Source organism: Dendrobates tinctorius, unplaced genomic scaffold (genome assembly GCF_039654945.1).
Source record: "Dendrobates tinctorius isolate UK_male_01 unplaced genomic scaffold, ASM3965494v1 ptg000312l, whole genome shotgun sequence".
Classification (NCBI taxonomy): domain Eukaryota; kingdom Metazoa; phylum Chordata; class Amphibia; order Anura; family Dendrobatidae; genus Dendrobates; species Dendrobates tinctorius.
Window position 1 is genome coordinate 3,364,358 of NW_027361979.1, and position 20,882 is coordinate 3,385,239.

Consider the following 20,882-nt stretch of genomic DNA (forward strand, 5'->3'; position numbering starts at 1 on the left):
TACATTAACAGACCTTCCATCAGTACATTAATTCATCACCAGAACCACCACAACAATACAAGAACCAAGCTTATTACAACGATCAAATGTAATATCAAGTCAGCCCAGTTAACAATTGTATCGCATGAACCTACAACACTACAACTCCCAGTATGTCCTTAACAATAAGCCACAGCACTGATGAGAATTAGTCAGTATCACAAATATTTACATTCAGGTACCTTTTATAGATTAAATCTTACAGTCGTCTTTCTTTTCATCTCCATCCTCCCTTTTCTCTGGTATTTTGCAGCTCATACCGCCAGAGCCCTTAAAAATTAGTGTTATTAAAATGCCCTCTGCATAAAAATATCTTTCCATATTATGACCCTAAATAATCCTCCCATGGTATATGGCCTCCACACTGTCTACCATTATCCGCTATAACCGACACACCATCTGCCCTTATGAACCATGGCCTATATCATGACTGTTCTTCCTCTAATTTTTAATTATACTTTCTAGATCTCCACACTGTTCCCCCACTATGCTAACCCTTCTTCATATTGTGCCTCCAATTCACTGTCCCCTCTTCTAATCCATTCTGTGCCACTTTCCACACTATGCCCTCATACTGCCCACCACACTGTCCTGTTCAAACTGTAACCACTCCTCACACTTTTCCCCTATACAGTATGATGGTCACCACAGGCAACAATATGATATGATATATCCACAACAACCCCCAATATATAGTATGGTCACCACCACAGCCCCCCATATGTAGTTTGATGTCCACCATAGACCCCCATAAATAGTATGATGTCCAAAGCAGCCCCTATGTATACTATGATGATCCCCACAACAACCCATACAGTATTAGATGCAAATGAAATTGAGAGCAGGGAGGGAGCGAAGGCAGAGGAGCAGGGCAGAGATAGGTTAGAGCGGTGTCAGTGACAGACATTGCTCACCTCCTTGCCTGCGCATTGGCCTTCACTGTACTGAATTTCTGCTGCAGGAAGATGCTAGGTGACCTCAGACATTCAGCATTTGTTTTTGTTCGCCCCCCTTTGGATAGGCAAGAGGTGACGCAATAGGCAGGTCCCTACCCTGCCTATGCCTTGTCTTTGGCCCTGTTGTAGGTCTCTGAATATGGTGGAAATATAGATAGTCTGACTCCTCCCCCCATCACTCTAATTAAAAAAAGAGACCCACTAACTTTACAGCAGAAATGGGGATCCATATTTTTTTTTTACAATGGCTATTGGCTATGTTCACATCTGCTAGTATTCCTAATTAACTTCTGATCTGTGGGAGGGAACGCGTTGAGTACAAATAAAGCACCTTTTAGAGTGCCTCTGTCTAATTTTGAACATGCTAGTAAATTTGCACAAAAATTGTCTATTTTTTTGGCATCAATTATGGTGATTCATACAGATATGGCTATTTGTTTTCTATTTTTGGCTCATAGAAGCATGAAAAAAGCACCTATAGGGGTACCTTTGCTTTGTATATGTTTGTGAAATTCACATAGAACTGGTTCCTTTGAGGAATTGATTATTGTGGCTCAAACAGATAGTTAATCTTATCCCATAAATATTATTCAAAGTATTTTTTTCTATGCTCACTCAACAGTTGTATGGCTAACTATTCTTTGCATTTATATTTACTACCAATAATTCAACAGATCTTGCTTTGTGTGGTTGCATGGATTATATGATATATCTGATTGTGTATGTGGTTATTTTTATAGCCTAATGGGGTACTGTCACAGGTTTACTGTAACAAAGAGGAGCCAGAAGACCGCAACTTCTGATTTCTCCTACTCCTGCACTGATTAGAAGCACTTCACCGTCATATTAAATGGTGTAAATTTCTTTTAGCAGCTCAGGGGTTAATCTGCTCATTTGAGAGCTCCTGGAAGCTTTCCTGTGTTAAGGTTCTCAGCTTTGCACTTTTAGTCACTCACATATCCTATATAATCAGGGCCTTGGCTTGCACTCATTGTCAGAGCTAGCTTATGCTGCATTGCTGGAGGTTGTTGTTGGTTATTATAGGAGACTATGTTTGGTGGATTTATCACCGTTGCTAGGTTTTGTGTGTGATAATTCCCTCTCTTCTCCCACTTTGGTTTAACCTCATCCTTCACTCCCCTGAGCATTCTTCTGTTGTTTGTGTGTATATTTGTATGATTGACATTTTCCTTTTCCCTGTTTGTGTTACTTTGTTAGTCTGGTTGGTGTATTGCGGTACACTACTAATCCCCTCTTCCATGGGTGAGGGAAGGTTACAGACTGAGGATGGATTCAGGAGCTAAGGCAATGTACATGGGCCTATCATCTTCACCCTCAGAAGTAATCCGGGGAACAGGGCGAGCTAGGGTGCCCCTAGCGTTAAGGACAGGGAAAGAACCCCTGGTCTTGAGAAAACGTTGTCTCAGGAGATTAGAAAGAAAATTATAGTCAAACATGTTAAAGGTAAAAGTTCTAAGACCATCTCCTAGCAGCTTGATGCTCCTGTGATCACAGTTGCAAATATTATTCAGAAATTTAAGCTCCATGGCACTGTAGCCAACCTCCATGGATGTGGCCTCAGGAGGAAAATTGATGACAAATCAATGAGATGGATAATATGAATGGTAACAAAAGAACCCAGAAAAACTACTAAACAGATTTAAAGGTGAACTTTAAGCTCAAGGAACATCAGTGTCAGATTGCACCATCCGTCACTGTATGACGCAAAGTGGACTTCATGGGAGCCGACCAAGGTGGACACCATTGTTGAAAAAAAAATCATAAAAATGCTGGACTGTAATTTGCCAAACATGTTGACAAGCCACAAAGCTTCTGGGAGAATGTCCTATGGACAGATGAGACAAAAATGGAACTTTTTGGAAAGGCACATCAGCTCTATGTTCACAGACAGAAAAATGAAGTATATCAAGAAAAGAACACTGTCCCTACTGTGAAACATGGAGGAAGCTCTTTTGTGTTCTAGGGCTGCATCTGGAACAGGGTGTCTAGAATCTGTGCAGGGTACAATGAAATCTCAAGACTATCAAGGGATTCTAGCGATAAATGTGCTGCCCAGTGTCAAAGCTTGGTCTGAGTCGCAGGTCATGGGTCTGGCAACAGGATAATGACCCCAAACACAGAGCTAAAAACACCGAAGAATGGCTAAGAGGAAAACATTGGACTAATTTTAAGTGGCAGTCAATTGAACATCTTTGGAAAGAGCTGAAACATGCCATCTGGAAAAGGCAACCTTCAAACACGAGACAACTGGAGCAGTTTGCTTGAGGAGTGGGCCAAAATACCTGTTGAGAAGTGCAGAAGTCTCATTGACAGTTACAGGAATCGTTTGATTGCAGTGATTGCCTCAAAAGATTGTGCAACAAAATATTAAGTTACAGGCACCATCATTTCTGTCTAGGCCTATTTCATGAGTTTTATTTTGTTAAAAATTCTGTGAAAGCATGGTTGAAAAGCAAGGTCTGACTTTCATTTGTTCATTTTCATAGATTTTTGATTTATTACTTTTGTCAGGTTCAAGTTATTTCTGCGACCATTGTGCGTTTTTCTGTCATTAAATGAGGGGTACCAACATTTTTGACCACGTGTGTAGATATGAAACTTCTGTATATGCATCACATAGAATACATGGAGACTACTGTTTATACACTGCTCAAAAAAAGTAAAGGGAACACTTAAACAACAGAATATAACTCCAAGTAAATCAAACTTCTGTGATATCAAACTGTCCACTTAGGAAGCAACACTGACAATCAATTTCACATGCTGTTGTTCAAATGGAATCGACATCAGATGGAAATCTTGGCAATTATCAAGACACCCTCTATAAAGGAGTGGTTCTGCAGGTGGGGACCACAGACCACATCTCAGTACCGATGCTTTCTGGCTGATGTTTTGGTCATTTTTGAATGTTGGTTGTGCTTTCGCACTCGTGGTAGCGTGAGACGGACTCTACAACCCACACAAGTGGCTCAGGTAGTGCAGCTCATCCAGGATGGCACATCAATGCGAGCTGTGGCAAGAAGGTTTGCTGTGTCTGTCAGCATAGTGTCCAGAGGCTGGAGGCACTACCAGGCGACAGGTCAGTACACCAGGAGACATGGAGGGGACCATAGGAGGGCAACAACCCAGCAGGAGGACCGGTACCTTAGCCTTTGTGCAAGGAGGAACAGGAGGAGCACTGCCAGAGCCCTGCAAAATGACCTCCAGCACGCCACAAATGTGCATGTGTCTGCACAAACGGTTAGAAACCGACTCCATGAGTGTGGTCTGAGTGCCCGACATCCACAGATGAGGGTTGTGCTCACAGCCCAACACCGTGCAGGACACTTGGCATTTGCCACAGAACACCAGGATTGGCAAATTCGCCACTGGAGCCCTGTGCTCTTCACAGATGAAGGCAGGTTCACACTGAGCACATGTGACATACGTAACAGTCTGGAGATGCCGTGGAGAGCAATCTGCTGCCTGCAACATCCTTCAGCATGACTGGTTTGGCAGTGGGTCAGTAATGGTGTGGGGTGGCATTTCTTTGAAGGGCCGCACGGTGTGGGGCCACCCCACCCCATTACTGACCCACTGCAAAGCCAGTCATGCTGAAGGATGTTGCAGGCAGCAGATTGCTCTCCATGGTGTCTTCAGACTCTGTCACATCTGTCACGTGCTCAGTGTGAACCTGCTTTCATCTGTGAAGAGCACATGGCGCCAGTGGCGAATTTGCCAATCCATTTGTTCTGTGGCAAAAGGCAAGTGTCCTGCACGGTGTTGGGCTGTGAGCACAACCCCCATCTGTGGACATCAGGCACTCAGATCATCCCCATGGAGTCGGTTTCTAACCAATTGTGCAGACACATGCACATTTGTGGCCTGCTGGAGGCCATTTTGCAGGGCTCTGGCAGTACTCCTCCTGTTCCTCCTTGCACAAAGGCTGAGGTAGTGGTCCTGCTGCTGGGTTGTTGCCCTCCTACGGCCCCCTCCACTTCTCCTCGTGTACTGACCTGTCTCCTGGTAGCATCTCCAGCCACTGGACACTACGCTGACAGACACAGCAAACTTTCTTGCCACAGCTTGCTTTGATGTGCCATCCTGGATGAGCTGCACTACTTGAGCCACTTGTGTGGGTTGTAGAGTTCGTCTCATGCTACCACGAGTGTGAAAGCACAACCAACATTCAAAAGTGACCAAAACATCAGCTAGAAAGCATTGGTACTGCGATGTGGTCTGTGGTCCCCACCTGCAGAACCACTCCTTTATTGAGTGTGTCTTGATAATTGAAATAATTTACATCTGTTGTCTATTCCATTTGCACAACAGTGTGTGAAATTGATTGTCAATCAGTGTTGCTTCCTAAGTGGACAGTTTGATTTCACAGAAGTTTGACTTACTTGGAGCTATATTCTGTTTAAGTGTTTGCTTTATTTTTTTGAGCAGTGTACATCACATAGGAAACACTGGGACTATTAACTCAAATGGCATATAAAGACTGATGAATGAATTGCATAGGACCCACTATGACTGATGCCTTCATCAAAAGGAAGGGAGCACATGAATGCCTCCATCAAAGAACATCCTGTATGCTGGCACTGGCTAGTTTCGAGATGTAATCCCTCGTTGCAAGCATGTCATTTTTCAGTAGTCAATGATACCTGTGTATGCTTGCAGTCTAAGGAGGAACTTAAGGGTCACCAGTAGTGTTGAGCGATACCTTCCGATATCGGATTGGATCGGACCGATACTCCAAAAATATCGGATATCGACGATTCCGATACCGGAAACCAATGCAAGTCAATGGGACACAAATATTGGAAAGAAAATAAACCCTTACTTTAATTCTACATGAAGGAAAACAACTAAGAATAATGTAGAATGTATGGGGGGAGGTGGAGGAGACATTAAAGGCATAGAGGTTTAGCCCAATCAAATGGAATAGCAGGAATTAATTTTTTTAAGACATTCGGAGTTACAAAGATATTGACTATGTTAAGCTTTTTTATATTTTGTCAGATTTTTATGTTTCCCTACTTCCATGCTCTTCACTTTCTTTTATACTTCTCCCACACTTTCTCCTTCATCATCCTCTTCAGGGTCATCTTTTTGGTCTTCTTCGGGGTGGTCTTCAGGGTCATCGTCTCCAGGGTCGTCGTTTTCGGGGTTGCCATCTTCTTCTTCGGAGTGGTCTTCAGGGTCGTCATCTTTAGGGTCGTCATCAGGGAGATCCAGAGTGATTACCAAAAACCATTTCAAAAAGCTTGAACTTGGAAATGTAGCAGAAGGTACAAGAAGGCTGAGGAACTGCTGAGAACCAGCTGACGGTACTGGAACCTGGATGGGTAGCCGAAGGTACAAGAGCCAATGGAACTACCGAGGACCAGCTGATGGTACTGGAACCCAGTTACTAAGCAGGAGGTACCTGTGCCAGAAAGCACTACCAAGGACCAGCAGACGTTGGTGGAACTCGGATACCGAGAAGGAGGCACCTAAGCCAAAGTCTCTGCCTGGAACCAGCTGACGTTACTGGAACCCAAGGGGACATATTCAAGATTGACTTCCAAAGAGCCAGCTAATGGTACTGGAACTCAGATAGGCAGCAGAAGGTACACATGAAAAAAAAAGTTGCAAGGCTGCGAGCCGGCCGGAGTTACCAAAACCCACAGTCCTACAGGGGGAGCTTGTCCTATTGGCACTACAGAACCAGCCTTCATTGCCAGATCCTGCAGCCCACATAGGAAGCACCTAAACTGCAGGCACCATAGACTCGGCTAACCCGACTGCAACACGACAGTACAACGTATTGGAGGCAAAGTGACGTTGACACTTCCCGGAAACAGCTGGCGTGCTGGAACCAGGCTGGGCAGGAGGGAGTACCCGTGCCAAAGACACTTCTGAGCAGCAACTGGCGGTGTTGGAGCCCAGGGATTACAGTTCAGGTGGTATAAACATGAACACAACAGGAGACCTGGATACTGTTGCCAACCAATTATTTAATCTGGAAGAGGACTGGCAAATTCCTGCGAGATCCAGGCCTTGTTCATTTTCAGAAAATTAAGCTGGTCAACGTTATCGGAGGATAGTCACATGCGACGGTCTGTTAGTACACCACCTGCGGCACTAAAGACGCGTTCCGATAATACACTAGCAGCAGGGCAAGCCAGCACCTCCAATGCATACTGGCTAAGCTCTGGCCATGTATCCAGCTTAGAGACCCAAAACTTGAACGGGGAAGAAGCCATGTGGGAGAACACTGAGAGGGCAAGACATGTAGTCTGTCACCATCTGACGGAAACATTGCCTCCTGCTGACTGGAGCCGTCTGTGATGGTGTAGACATTTGTGGCGGGGGCACAAAACTTTGCCACATTTGGGCCATACTGGTCTTGCCTTGTGCTGAGGCGCTGCTTCTGCTCCCTCTTTGTGCAGAGCTTCCTCAACTGCCTCGACGCACTGAGCTGCTTTGTAAAGCACTAGCAGCACTGCTCTCGGGTAGAATGGAGAACATGATGGAATGCACCAGTGTGTCTTGGTACTCCTGCATTTTACGCTCCTGGTTCAATGGTGTTATGAGGCTTTGTAAGTTGTCCCGGTAGCGAGGATCTAGGAGGGTGTACACCCAATAATCAGCCGTGTTGAGAATGTGGGCGATGCAGCGGTCGTTTCTCAGGCACTGCAGCATGAAATCAACCATGTGCTGCAGACTGTCAACTGGCCAAGAAATGCTGTCCCCTGCTTGAGGTGTCATCTCTGCCTGCTCTGCATCACCCCACCCTCACGCTACATACTGACTACTAGAGCATTGTGTACCTCCCTCCTCTGGACAGATCTCTTCCTCCTCCGTTGACTTCCTCCTCATCCTCCTCACAAAGTGTCCCCTGCCTAGGCCTTTGTGAGGAACCACGTTGCGCAGACTGTCCAGAAGCAGATGGCATTTGTGACTCCTCATCCTCCACCTCTTCCACAACCTCCTCCCTTAGTGCTTGTAGTGTTTTTTCAAGCAGGCAGATAAGGGGGATAGTCATGCTGACTAGTGCATCATCTGCACTCGCCATCTGCGTGGAATCATCGAAGGCACGCAAAACGTGGCAGATGTCCTTCATAGAGGCCCACTCAGTGGTGATGAAGTGTGAACGGCACGCAGTGCGACTTGTTTGCGCCTGGTGCAGCTGGTACTCCATTACTGCTGCCTGCTGCTCACACAACCTCTCCAACATATGTAACATTGAATTCCACCTGGTGGGTATGTCACATATGATGTGATGTTCCGAAAGGCGGAATCGGCGCTGCAGAGCTGAAATGCGCGATCTTGCCATGCTGGAACGCCGCAAGTGAGCGCACTCTATGCAGACATTGTGCAGCAGTGCATCAAGATCCGGATAGTCCCTCAAAAACTCTGCACGACCAAGTTGAGCACATGTGCCAGACATGGGATGTGAGTGAGGTTGCCTAGGCCCAGAGCTGCCACCAGATTTCAGCCATTGTCACACACTACCATGCCTGGCTGGAGATTCGCTGGCACAAACCACACGTCGCTCTCCTGCTTGATGGCATTCCAGAGCTCCTGCTCTGTGTGGCTTCGATTCCCCAAAGAAATTAATTTCAATACGGCCTGTTGACGTTTGGCCACGGCTGTGCTCATATCGATCGTAACAGGTAAGCGTTCACTGGTCCATGTGGAGGTGGACTGTGACGGCTCCTGCAGCGCTGATTCAGAGGACCTGGAGTATGAGGAGTTAATGTGTACATACTGGATTCCTGCAATCCTTGGAGTTGGCAGAACACGTACAGCGCCACTCTCAAGATCTGTACCCGGCTCCACAACATTTACCCAATGGGCAGTGAGGGAAAGATATCGTCCCTGTCCATGGTTACTGGTCCACGCATCGGTGGTCAGGTGGACCTTGCTTCTGACGGCGTTTAGTAGCGCAAGTTTAATTTTTCCCTCCACATGCTTTTGCAGGGCAGGGACGGCTTGCCTGCTGAAATAAAAGCGGCTGACCACGTTGTATTGTGGGACTGCCAATGCCATGAAGTTACGGAAGGTGTCCTTCTCCACCCTGAATGAGAACATTTCAACGGACAGTAGTTTTGCAATGCCAGCATTCAGAGCCTGTGCTCGGGGGTGGTTTGCCGAGTATGGGCGCCTTTTCTCCCATGCCTGTGCTACCGATGGCTGTAGACTGGCCTGGGAGTGTGAGGATGACAGGGAACGTGGTGCTGTGGGTGGAATGACACTGTGTCTCTGTACAAGAGTGCCAGAGGTTCTTCCATGGTGATCCTGTGAGGAAGCCGAACCAGCTGTGTGTGAGCTGGAGGAAGAGGCTACAACATGAGCTGAAGAGGCGGTAGGTGGCGCTGTCGGTTGGCCTAGGTCTTCAGTGTGTCTTTGTAACTCCACCACGTGCTTGGTCCGCACATGTTTCCACATATTTGTGGTTTTGAGGTTGCTGACACTTTTTCCTCTTTTCACTTTCTGATTACACAGCTTGCATTTGACAAAGCAAATGTCGTCTTCAACTGTGTAAAAAAAAAAAAAAAGGACCAGGCACTGCAAGTCTTGGGAGTGCCCGTTTTGGGTTTTGGAAGAGGCATGCTCCTAATGGGTGCTGAAGTGGAGGCTACAGGCAACCGAGTCTGCCCCCTCCCTCTCCCTCTTTTTTTGGCCGTTCTGGGAATCTCTTCCTCAGAGCTGCTCCCACTACCTTCCTGTACCTCACGCCATGATGGGTCAAGGACCTCATCATCTAAACTACCCTCTTCAAATGACTGCTTCTCCTGGGTAGTCTTGACAGCACAGTACGCACCAGAAAGTGGCACCTGAGTCTCATCAGATGCGTACTGAGGTGTGCTGACCATAGGCACTGGCCCACCCGCCTCTTCAGATTCAGAGAGACATAGCTGTTGTGCATCACTGCATACTACTTCTTCAAATTCTCGAATGCTGCTTGGCTGGCCCCCTCTTTCCAAGCCAACAGATTCAGAGAACAGAAGTAGAGATGGCTCCTGTCCAGGGCTCTCTGACTGCCTGGGCAATTTGGCAGGTGGTGAAGAGACAGATGGGTGCTCTTCAGTGCTCTGGACCTGAGAGGATCTGGAACTAACTGAATGTGATGCGCTAGCTGCCATCCATCCGACAACGGCTTCAATTTGTTCGTCCCACAGCAGTGGGGTACGGCGTGCTCCTACAAAGCTGCGCATAAAGGACTGTTCCCTGGGAAAACTGGGGGATGCTGAGTCACTGGTGCCCGCAGCAGGCACAGAATCCCCACGTCCTCTCCCTGCAGAAACTCCACAACCACGTGCCTTACTCCCTGCCTTCTTCATCTTGTAGACTGATAAAGATAGGCAGAAAAGTTCTAAGGGCTTAGTGTGCTTATTCCTGAACAGCTGCTAACAGGTATAAGAAACACTAATTTTACAAAGTGTGGACTAGACTTTAATATGAGCTAATGTGGCCTACCCAACTGTAAAGTGGAGTGTTTGGTGAACTTTACAATTATGCAAATTGTCTCTTCATGCTTAGCATGTCATTCTCCGCAAGGAGAAATGATACTTCTTGGTGAACTTTATTAACTTATCTTTTTTTCACAAAAAGACACTGGATGTGCCCAAAGATGTAAAACCGAAGGTAACCTACAATGCAATAGATGAGGCTCCAAAAAATAGGCTAATACTAATCTGGCTGGGGCTGCAGGGCACAAGCCAGCAGAAAGGCTCCTCTATCTACTCCTCTATAGTGTTTGCAAATATTGTAGCTGGATACAGATGGAACCACACTAATAAGAGAAATCTGGAAAAATGAGCAGCACTAATGCTAAAAAGGACAATGTATGAGGCAGTGATGCACGCGGAGTGGACTACAACCGGAGGTGGCTGACTGCACAACACACTACAGTGTGAGCTGCACTCACACACAGAGACCTCGCAGACAGCCGTGAACAGCGCTGCATGGCAAAAGAAAGCTACAGCGATTGATAAAGTAGCCTGGGTAAAGCACAATATAGCAAATCGCTAGGTCACACTGTCCCTCAGAACAGCAGCGTCCTATCCCTAACTGAATTCACAGCAGAGTGAACCCAAAATGGCGGCGGCGGCTTTTATGGTGCATCATGACATCATTTCAGCAGCCAATCACAGCCATGCCAGTAGTTACATGCCTAACATGCTCTAACAGGATGTGCCCACACTTCTTAGGATCATCATTGGCTGAATAAAATCAAACTGGCTCATTGCATTATGGGAACTTCCGATTCCGGTATTTGATATACTAAAAGTATCGGAATTCCGATACTGCGAATATCGGCTGATAGCCGATATTGCAGTATCGGAATGCTCAACACTAGTCACCAGCCTAAGCACTCTAATCCTCCCCCCCCCCCCCCAGAGAATTTGGTGTTGACAGCTTGCGGGCCAGAGGCTCTCCGCTCATAATTTACAGTATCTCTTGGAATTATGTTGTCAAGTCATTTTTACCACACAGTGAACAATGTATAAACACAAAATCATTGGGAGAGTCGTGTTTGGATTTGTTTCCTGTTTCTCAGTGCATTGTAAGGAAAAGCGAATAATTAAAAACTACAACTTGTTCTGCAAAAGTTCTCCTTCATCCATCGTCACCGGGAAAAAAATTATAGGTCTGGACATGTCATTTTTGAGCTAACTTTTTTGACTTCCCTTCTTTCCAGTTGTGAAGATGTTAAAATAAAAAGCTGCACACTGGCAGCTATACATCCAAAATAAGTAGTACTAGCTTGACCCGTGCGAAATTTTCACACATTGGTCATCGGGGGCGCAGTTAATTTCAGCAAAAGCAAGCTGGTCAAACGTAAATGTATTTCATGAGATGAGGAACACAGACCGGTATTTATATATGTAGATTGGTAATACAATAAATTGTTTTGATAAGTAGATGCCAAAAAATGTTTTCCGGTCGAGGTGCCACCTGCAGGTCATTGTGTCTTTCTGCAGGTTGATGAAAATGAATGTTTAAACTGTATTTAGTGATAAAATCGTGAATGTGTGGTTTGTTTGGCTGCTTTTTTGCTGAAAGGAGCACGTTTACCTTTCAAACGGTGTATCGTGTATGTGTGTGTGGGGGGGGGCGAAAAAGCAGTGCATGTTTGCAAATGTATTGGTAGTGTGCTTTGGTGTACTGTGGTGCCACCTGCAGGTCATTTTTCCTTACTGCAGGTTTATGAAAGTGAATGTTTAAACTGTATTTTGTGATTAAATCGTGGATGTGTGGTTTGTTTGGCTATTTTCTTGCTGAAGGGGGCAAGTTTACCTTTCAAATGGTGTATCATTTGTGTGTGTGGGTGCATTATGAACGGGGATACAAAGAAATCCCCGAAAAACAGTGTTTAGAAATAATAGAATAGATAAAGCACCTGCACTGAAAAGTTTCCAACATTCCCAGTCTGCATCAGACTGTAACCATCTATGCTGGTTTTATATCCTCATATGTATAATTAGTTTACCTTATCCAATAACTTGGAGACTATGGGGTTTATAGGTGATTTCCATTTTTGAGTTATGGAGGCAATTTTGACAGTAGATATATGGCAGAACATAATTCTGTATGGATGAGGGATATTATCTATTACCAGTTGTAGTAATGCTAACTCAGAAGTAATACATTCATTAAAGTAAGCAATTTGTAAAAAAAAAAAAAAACAACTGTATAGATTCCCATAATGTAATAAGTTAATACTTTTCTTTCTTAAGATACGCAAACACACAGGTTTTCTGCATTTTAATTATGGCAGCAAGATATTACTTGAAATGTTGAAAGTCTACATCTTTTTGTCACAGACTTTGTTAGATCCTATCAGATTAGGAAATGGAAAGAACAAATTTAGAACAATCTCTTCTGTGTTAATTCATAATTTTCTTTTTTATACTGAATAACGTTTTTTATTTTTCACTGTTGTCCAGTCAGAATACCATTATGAATACACTGAATGTGACAGTAAAGGAACAAGATGGCGAGTGGCTGTCCCTCACACCCAAGGACTGTGCACAGGACTGCCAGATCCAGTCAAAGGAACAGAGTGCTGTAAGTTCATTGTGCCATGGAGTTTTCAGTTGATTTATTTCTTTACTTTTTGTTTAAAAAGTCCTTCAAAGGTTAGTATGCAAATTGTCTCTTCAGATAATAAATAATAATAATAAATTTTATTTTTCTAGCGCCGACATATTCCGCAGCACTTTACATTTCAGAGGGGATTTGTACAGACAATAGACATTACAGCATAACAATAATCACATACAGTAGAATATAGCAGATACCAAATACCAAGAGGAATGAGGGCCCTGCTCGCAAGCTTACAGTCTATGAGGAAAGAGGTAGACACAAAAGGTGGGTGGTAACAGTTGCCCTGATTGTATGGACCAGCCATAATGTTAAGTGTGTAACAGTACAGACACAGAGGGCTAATGGATGCATAAAGCATGTGGGAACATGATGCGGGAAATCTGGTTATGGTAAAACTTTTGGCTGTGCCACACAGGGATAGATTAGGTTAATTTGTTGAGGCGATAGGCCAGTCTGAATAATTGCGTTTTCAGGGCACGCTTAAAATTGTCGGGATTGGGGACTAATCGTATTGACCTGGGAAGTGCATTCCAAAGAATTGGCGCTGCACGTGTAAAGTCTTGGAGACGGGAGTGGGAGGTTCTGATAGAAAGAGGACTTACTCTGTAGCACCACCTGTTGGAAGTAGCGTAAAAGTGAAACCATTCTATAAACTGCACCCCTCAAGGTGCTCAAACCCACATTCAAGAAGTTTATTAACCCTTCAGGTGCTTCACAGGAATTTTTTGAATGTTTTTTAAAAAATGAACATTTAATTTTTTTTTCACAAAAAAATTATTTCAGGTCCTATTTTTTTTATTTTACCAAGGATAACAGGAGAGATTGGACTGCAAAAGTTATTGTGCAATTTGTCTTGAGTACGCTGATACCTGATATGTGGGGGGGAACCACTGTTTCGACGCATGGCAGGGCTCGGAAGGGAAGGAGCGCTGTTTGACTTTTTCAGCGCAAAATTGGCTGGAATTGAGATCGGATGCCATGTCGCATTTGAAGAGCCCCTGATGTGCCTAAACATTGGAAACCCCCCACAAGTGACCCCATTTTGGAAACTATACCCCCAAAGGAACTTATCTAGATGTGTGGTGAGAACTTTGACACCCCAAGGTCTTCAAAGAAGTTTATAACGTACAGCCGTACAATTAAAAAAATATTTTTTTCCACAAAAATGATCTTTTCACCCCCAAGTTTTTATTTTCCCAAGGGATACAGGACCCCAAAAGTTGTTGTGCAATTTGTCTTGAGTACGCTGATACCCCATATGTGGGGTAAACCACTGTTTGGGCGCATGGCAGAGCTCGGAAGGGAATGAGCGCCATTTGATTTTTTTCAACGCAAAATTGGCTAGAATTGAGATTGGGTGCCATGTCCCCTTTTGGAGAGCCCCTGATGTGCCTATACAGTGGAAACCCCCCACAAGTGACCATTATTTTGGAAGCTAGACCCCCCCAAGGAACTTATCTAGATGTGTGGTGAGCACTTTGTTCCCCCAAGTGCTTCACAGAAGTTTATAACGCCTGGGTGTGAAAATAAAAAAATTATATTTTCCAGGACGTCCACCTGACAGCACCATGGAGGACGTCCTCTTCCTCCTTACAAGGACAGGAAAGCACATGAGAGATTAAAGGGTCCCATCCCACCCCCTTTCCCTCAGTGTTTTTCTTGTCCCTGCATGGAGGGACACACGAGAGGATCGCTGCAGAACTTACCGGAGGGCCCAGGGGAATCGTGCTGCCAGTCCAATCCTTCCCCCTGTCAAGAAGCCCAGGGCCGAAACTTCCCGGTGGGAAGTCCATCTGCCCCAAAGGCCACAGAGCAGGACGATGCTCCTGGAGGGAGCCGCTCCTCCCAGTGGGAGGCTCTCTGCTCCGGACATCTGACCGCCGGATTCCTGGCAGTGGAGGCGGTGTGGAGCATGGTCTCTTTAGGCAGCTGGGCTTCCGAGCGGGTGCCGATGTCACGATCAGGCGCCGTCAGGGACGCAGGCGGCGACTTGCGTTCCAGAGTGGAATGCGGAAGTGGCCGGCATGTGGTTTCTTGGCCTCTCGTGAGAAGACGCGCGTCACTTCCGGTGACGTCACGGACGCCGGGTTTGAACCTTCAGCGGACTCTGGGGGAAGAGAGTGACTGACTGCAACCACAGGACGCGGCGGCAATGGAAACATAAGCTCCAGCAGACAGAGGGGTAAGTGCGCCTGGCGCAGACCACCCACCCCACAGCCAGCCCCGCAGTCATTAACAGGATGGACTGACCTGACTACCCCTATCTTATATCATTAGGATAAGGGAACCCCAGCAGCTCCCCCGACCATAACTAAGGACTCCGGCAAGGCCCCAGCAAAATCTGTCAGATGTCCTGTATGCCACGTAAAGCTACTAGACACTCATGGCAAAACCCTCTGTGGACTTTGTACATCAAGGGTCATAAGTGATGAGCAACCATCCCTCCTCTCAGAGATGAGATCCCTGGTGAGAGGTGGGAGGCAGAACCAGATTCCGAACCAAGATCTGATGACTGTTCTGACTTCCGGGACTCCGATCCAGAGGAGGAAGGGGAGATCCCAGCAGACAGCCATGACCAGGGCACAAAGTACCTGTTTTCTGGCAGAGGACACTGATGAGTTGGTCCAGGCTGTATGAAACACTATGCAGATTGAGGAAGTCCCTACGCCACAATCTAGACATGACCTGATGTTCATGGGACTCACGTCTCAGAGACAAACGGTGTTCCCTACAAGCGAACACATCAGAGTGATGGTCCTAGATGAATGGAAAGATTTCGGAATGTCTGCTGGTATTATCCTGTGACTTTAAGGGTCGGTTACCTTTCAATCCTGAGGAAACACGACTATGGGAAGAGATTCCTACGATCGATGTCCCAGTAGCCAAGGTCACCAAGAAGACCACCATCCTGTTCGAAGACTCATCAAGCCTCCATGACCCAATGGGCATAAAGGCGGACATTCTCTTAGAAAGGACATGGCAGACTTCTGCAGCTCTTATTAGAGCTAACATAGCAGCCACCTCGGTGGCCAGATCTATGTTCTTGTGGATGGGTCAGTAGGAGGAACATCTGAGCAGCAAGACCCCTAGAGCCGATATCCTGGTATCTCTTCTCCTCATGAAGTCGGCCACGGCGTTCCTGTCAGACACGTCGGCCGAATCGGTAAGATTTGCGGCCAGGAACAGCTCCCTGTCTAATGCAGCATGGAGAGCTGTCTGGCGTAAGTCCTGGTCGGGGGATAACGCTTCAAAGTACAAATTATGCTCCATCCCCTTCTCAGGCCTAAGAGTGTTCAGGCCAGCCCTAGACAACATCTTAGAGCTAGCTTCAAACAAAAGCAAGGGTTTTCCCGAAGAAAAAACAAAATGACCCCAGTTCTTTCAGAGAGGATTCTTCACTAGGAGACACCCGATTTTAGGAGCCAGGGCAGGCCCAACAGAGGCTCCTACATGAGCTCCCACAGCCAGGGTGGGAGAAGCAAGGGTTCCATCTTTGCGTCAACCTCTGGATCTAAGAGGCAATGATGTCATAGGCATCAGGGTAAGACTCTGCCACTTTGCGGAAAATTGGGCCCAGATTACCCACAACCAGTGGGTCCTCAGAACCATTGCAAAGGGCTACAGCATAGAGGTTTGCTCCATTCCCCCCACAGATATATTTCCCCCACTGTAGTCCTGACTAACTCCGCATGGGGACAGACCTACAAGACATGGCCTGTTCAGCGGTTATAGTGCCGGTCCGCCTGAAAGAAATGGGCAAGAGGCACTACTCCTCGCTATTCTCCATCGCAAAACCATCCGTCGAGGCCCAAACTATTATAAATTTAAAACCTTTAAATGCCTGGGTCAGGTACAAATAGTTCCGGATGGAATCGATTCGGTCAGCAATACATCTCATAGACCGGGACACTATTATGTGCACCCTCGACTTGAAAAGTTCTTACTATCAGGACCCGATCCATCCCTTATCCCAGAGACTGCTAAGGTTCGCGGTCAAACTACTGACCCGGACCTGCCACTTCCAGTTCCAATGCCTCCCATTCGGGCTGGCTTCGCCCCCCCCCCCCCCCCACATCTTCACGAAGCTGGTAGCGGAGGTAGTGGCATACCTGAGTAGCCAAGGAATCATGATTATACCATACTTAGGCGATTTTCTCCTTGTGTCAGGATCGGAAGAAGCTCTCGTCCGAGACAGAAACTGGACGATCACAGTAATGGAGTTCCTGGGCTGGATTATCAACTGGCAGATGTCAGATCTGATACCAGAGAACAGAAAGATCTTCCTCGGAGTACTCCTAGACTCAGGGCGCAGGATATCCCTTCTACCAGAAGAAAAGCAGGAGGCAATGCAAAACAAAGTCGAAGACCTCCTGAAGCACCGCGCCTCCATAAGAGCAGCCATGAAGGTTCTGGGCCTTATGACGACATGCATTTTGTGCGTCAGATGGGCTCATTTCCATTCGAGACCCTTACAAAAGGGGATTCTCTCAATATGAGACCGGTGTCAGTCTTCACTCGACAAACCCATGAATCCACCAGGGCCGGTAAGGAGATCGCTTCGGTGGTAGACACAGACCAAGAATCTGCAGGTGGGCGTACTATGGACCACCTCTGCATACATAGTAGTCACCACAGACACCAGCACGTGGGATGGGGAGCCCATGTAGAAAGGAAGATCTTTCAGGGGAAATAGCCAGAAGACAACAGAGACCGATCCTCCAACTTCAGGGAACTTTACGTGGTTTGGGAAACCCTAAAACGAAACCAGACTACCCTAGAGAATCAACATGTCCGAATATTGTCCGACAACGTGACAGCAGTTTTGTTCCTGAAGCACCAGGGAGGTCCCAGGCATCGACCGCTCCAGGCCTTCGCAGAGAGAATATTTTTCTGGGCAGAAGGCATAGTACTCTTGGTAACCGCAATTCACCTGGAGGGTTCCCAGAACGTGGTAGCGGACTACCTGAGCAGACAGCAAGTCTGCCCAACAGAGTGGGAGCTGAACCAGGAGATATTCCACCAACTGTGTCAGCGTTGGGGGACCCCCAGAATAGACCTATTTGCAAACCAAAAAAACTTGAAGGTCTCCAGATTCTACTCCCTGAACCCTACGGATCATCCGGAAGGCATAGATGCCCTGAGCCAGGTCAGGGAAGAACCCCTCTCATACGCGTTCCCACCGCTGGCACTCATCCCGGCGATACTCGGGAAAATCTGCGAGGACCGCGCAAAGGTGATTATGGTTATCCCATACTGGCCGAGAAGAAGCTGGTTTCCCCTACTGGGGGCCATGGCAGTGGAAAGCCCAATCGAGCTCCCTCTGAAGGGAGATGTCATCTACCAAGGCCCGATCTGCCCGAGCAAGACTTCACCTCTCGGCCTGGATCCTGAAAGGGACATCCTGAAAGCAAAAGGCTTATCATATCTACTCTGCAGGTCAGCAGGAAACCGGTCACAGCCGCAATATACCTGAAGATATGGAAGAGGCTTCTGTCTGGAGGGTGGTAGGTCCGACTTTGTGGCAGGTACCCCTGACCTCCCTAGCGTCCTAAACGTCCTGCAGTCGGGGTTTAATAAAGGCCTTAAGCCCAGCACTTTAAAGGTCCAGATTTCGGCCCTGAGCTCCTTCTTTGATTACCCCCTGGCTTCTCATCCTTGGGTAGTAAGGTTCATAAGGGCCACACAACGGCTACACCCACAATCAGGCAGCTCACCCCGCCTTGGGACCTTTAGCTTGGTCTTCAGATCCCTATGTAAGAATCCTTATGTCCCCAGTGAGGAGATGTCCATCTCGACTCTCACTAGGAAGACGGCATTTCTCATAGCCATCACTACGGCTAAGAGAGAGTTGGTAAGATCCAGGCCCTGTTCTCCAGAGACCCATATCTCCAAATCAGAGCAGACCGTATAATCCTGAGATTAGACCCGGCATTTGTTTCGAAGGTAGCCTCTAGTCAAAATTTAAACCAGGAGGTAGTGTTACCATCCTTCTGTGACAACCCTTGTAATGAGAAGGAACAGAGTCCCCACTCTCTGGATGTGAGACGTGCCATTATAGACTATCTAGCGGCCACTAACAGTTGGCATATTGACCCAAAACTATTCCTCTTTTTGGGGGGAAAAAAATAAGGGGAAAAAAGCCTCTAAGGCATCCATCGCAAGATGGTTCACTTGGGTAATCTCAAACCCCTACCAATCTGAAGGCGCTAACCCGCCAGATACCCTAAAGGCCCACTCTACAAGGGCGGTATCTGCCTCTTTGGCTGAGCGAGCAGGCGCCTTGGTGGATCAAATCCGTAGGGCAGCAACTTGGGCCAGACTTGACACATTCTGCAAGCACTACAAGCTTGATGTCCTATCTGGTCAACAGACCGCATTTGGGAGAAAGGATCTCCAGGAGGTAATCCCACCCTGAGGAGGTGCTTTGGTACTCTCCATGGTGCTGTCAGGTGGACGTCCTGGAAAATAGGTATTAAACCTACCGTTAATTATGTTTCCAGGAGTCCATCCTGACAGCACGGGTAGTTCCCTCCCTGTTCATGTTATGTCATATGCTGTAATATGATTTTGTCAGTAAAGTGTTATTTGCATTATCCACGCTGTGGTACATGTTAAATCACTGAGGGAAAGGGGGCGGGACGGGACCTTTTAATCTCCCGTGTGCTTTCCTGTCCCTGTAAGGAGGAGGAGGACGTCCTCCATGGTGCTGTCAGGATGGACTCCTGGAAATATAATTACCGGTAGGTCTAATACCTATTTTTTCCACAAACATGATCTTTTAGTCCCCAATTTTTTTATTTTCCCAAGGGTAACAGGAGAAATTGGACCCCAAAAGTTCTTGCGCAATTTATCCTGAGTACGTTGATATCCCATATGTGGGGGTAAACCACTGTTTGGGCGCATGGCAGAGCTTAGAAGGGAAGGAGCACCATTTGACTTTTTCAACGCAGAATTGGCTGGAATTGAGATCAGATGCCATGTCGTGTTTGGAGATCCCCTGATGTGCCTGAACAGTGGAAACCCCCCAATTCTAACTCCCACCCTAACCCCAACACACCCCTAACCATAATCTCAGCCCTAGCCCTAACCCTAATGGGAAAATGGAAATAAATACTTTTTTTAATTTTATTATTTTTCCCTAACTAAAGGGGTGATAAAGGGGGGTTTGATTTACTATTTACAGCAGGTTTTTATGTTTGGCAGCTGTCATACGCTAAAAGATGCTTTTTATTGCAAAAAATAGTTTTTGCGTCACCACATTTTGGGAGCTATAATTTTTCCATATTTTGACCCACAAAGTCATGTGAGGTCTTATTTTTTGTGGGACGTATGGATGTTTTTATTGGCACCATTTTCAGGCACGTGACTTTTTTTGTCGCTTTTTATTCCGATTTTCGGGACGCAGAATAAATAAAAACCAGCATTCCATTAATTTCTTTGCGGGGGCGTTTTCACTGTTCCACGTGTGGTAAAATTGATAAAGCAGTTTTATTCTTCTGGTCAGTATGATTACAGTGATACCTCATTTATATAATTTTTTTATGTTGTGGCGCTTTTATACAATACTAATTATTTTTGCATCACTTTATTCTGCGAGCTATAACTTTTTTATTTTTTTGCTGATGATGCTGTATGGTGACTCGTTTTTTTGTGGGACAAGATGTCGTTTTCAGCGGTATCATATTTATTTATATCCTTTCTTTTTGATCACGTGTTATTGCACTTTTTGATCAGCGGTATGATGATAAAGCATTGTTTTTTGCCTTGTTTTTTGCTTTTTTTTAA

The 20,882-nt window shown here is 46.2% G+C and overlaps 1 protein-coding gene across 2 annotated transcripts in view; it reads left to right on the forward strand.

Annotated features, from left to right (window-relative positions):
* Positions 1 to 20,882, forward strand: part of ELAPOR1 (endosome-lysosome associated apoptosis and autophagy regulator 1) — a 402,340-nt gene that overhangs the window by 115,399 nt on the left and 266,059 nt on the right. For both annotated transcript variants that reach the window (XM_073561048.1, XM_073561047.1), the window contains exon 2: positions 12,938 to 13,058. In XM_073561048.1, the coding sequence (XP_073417149.1) occupies positions 12,938 to 13,058 (121 nt within the window). The remainder of the gene's footprint in view (positions 1 to 12,937; positions 13,059 to 20,882) is intronic.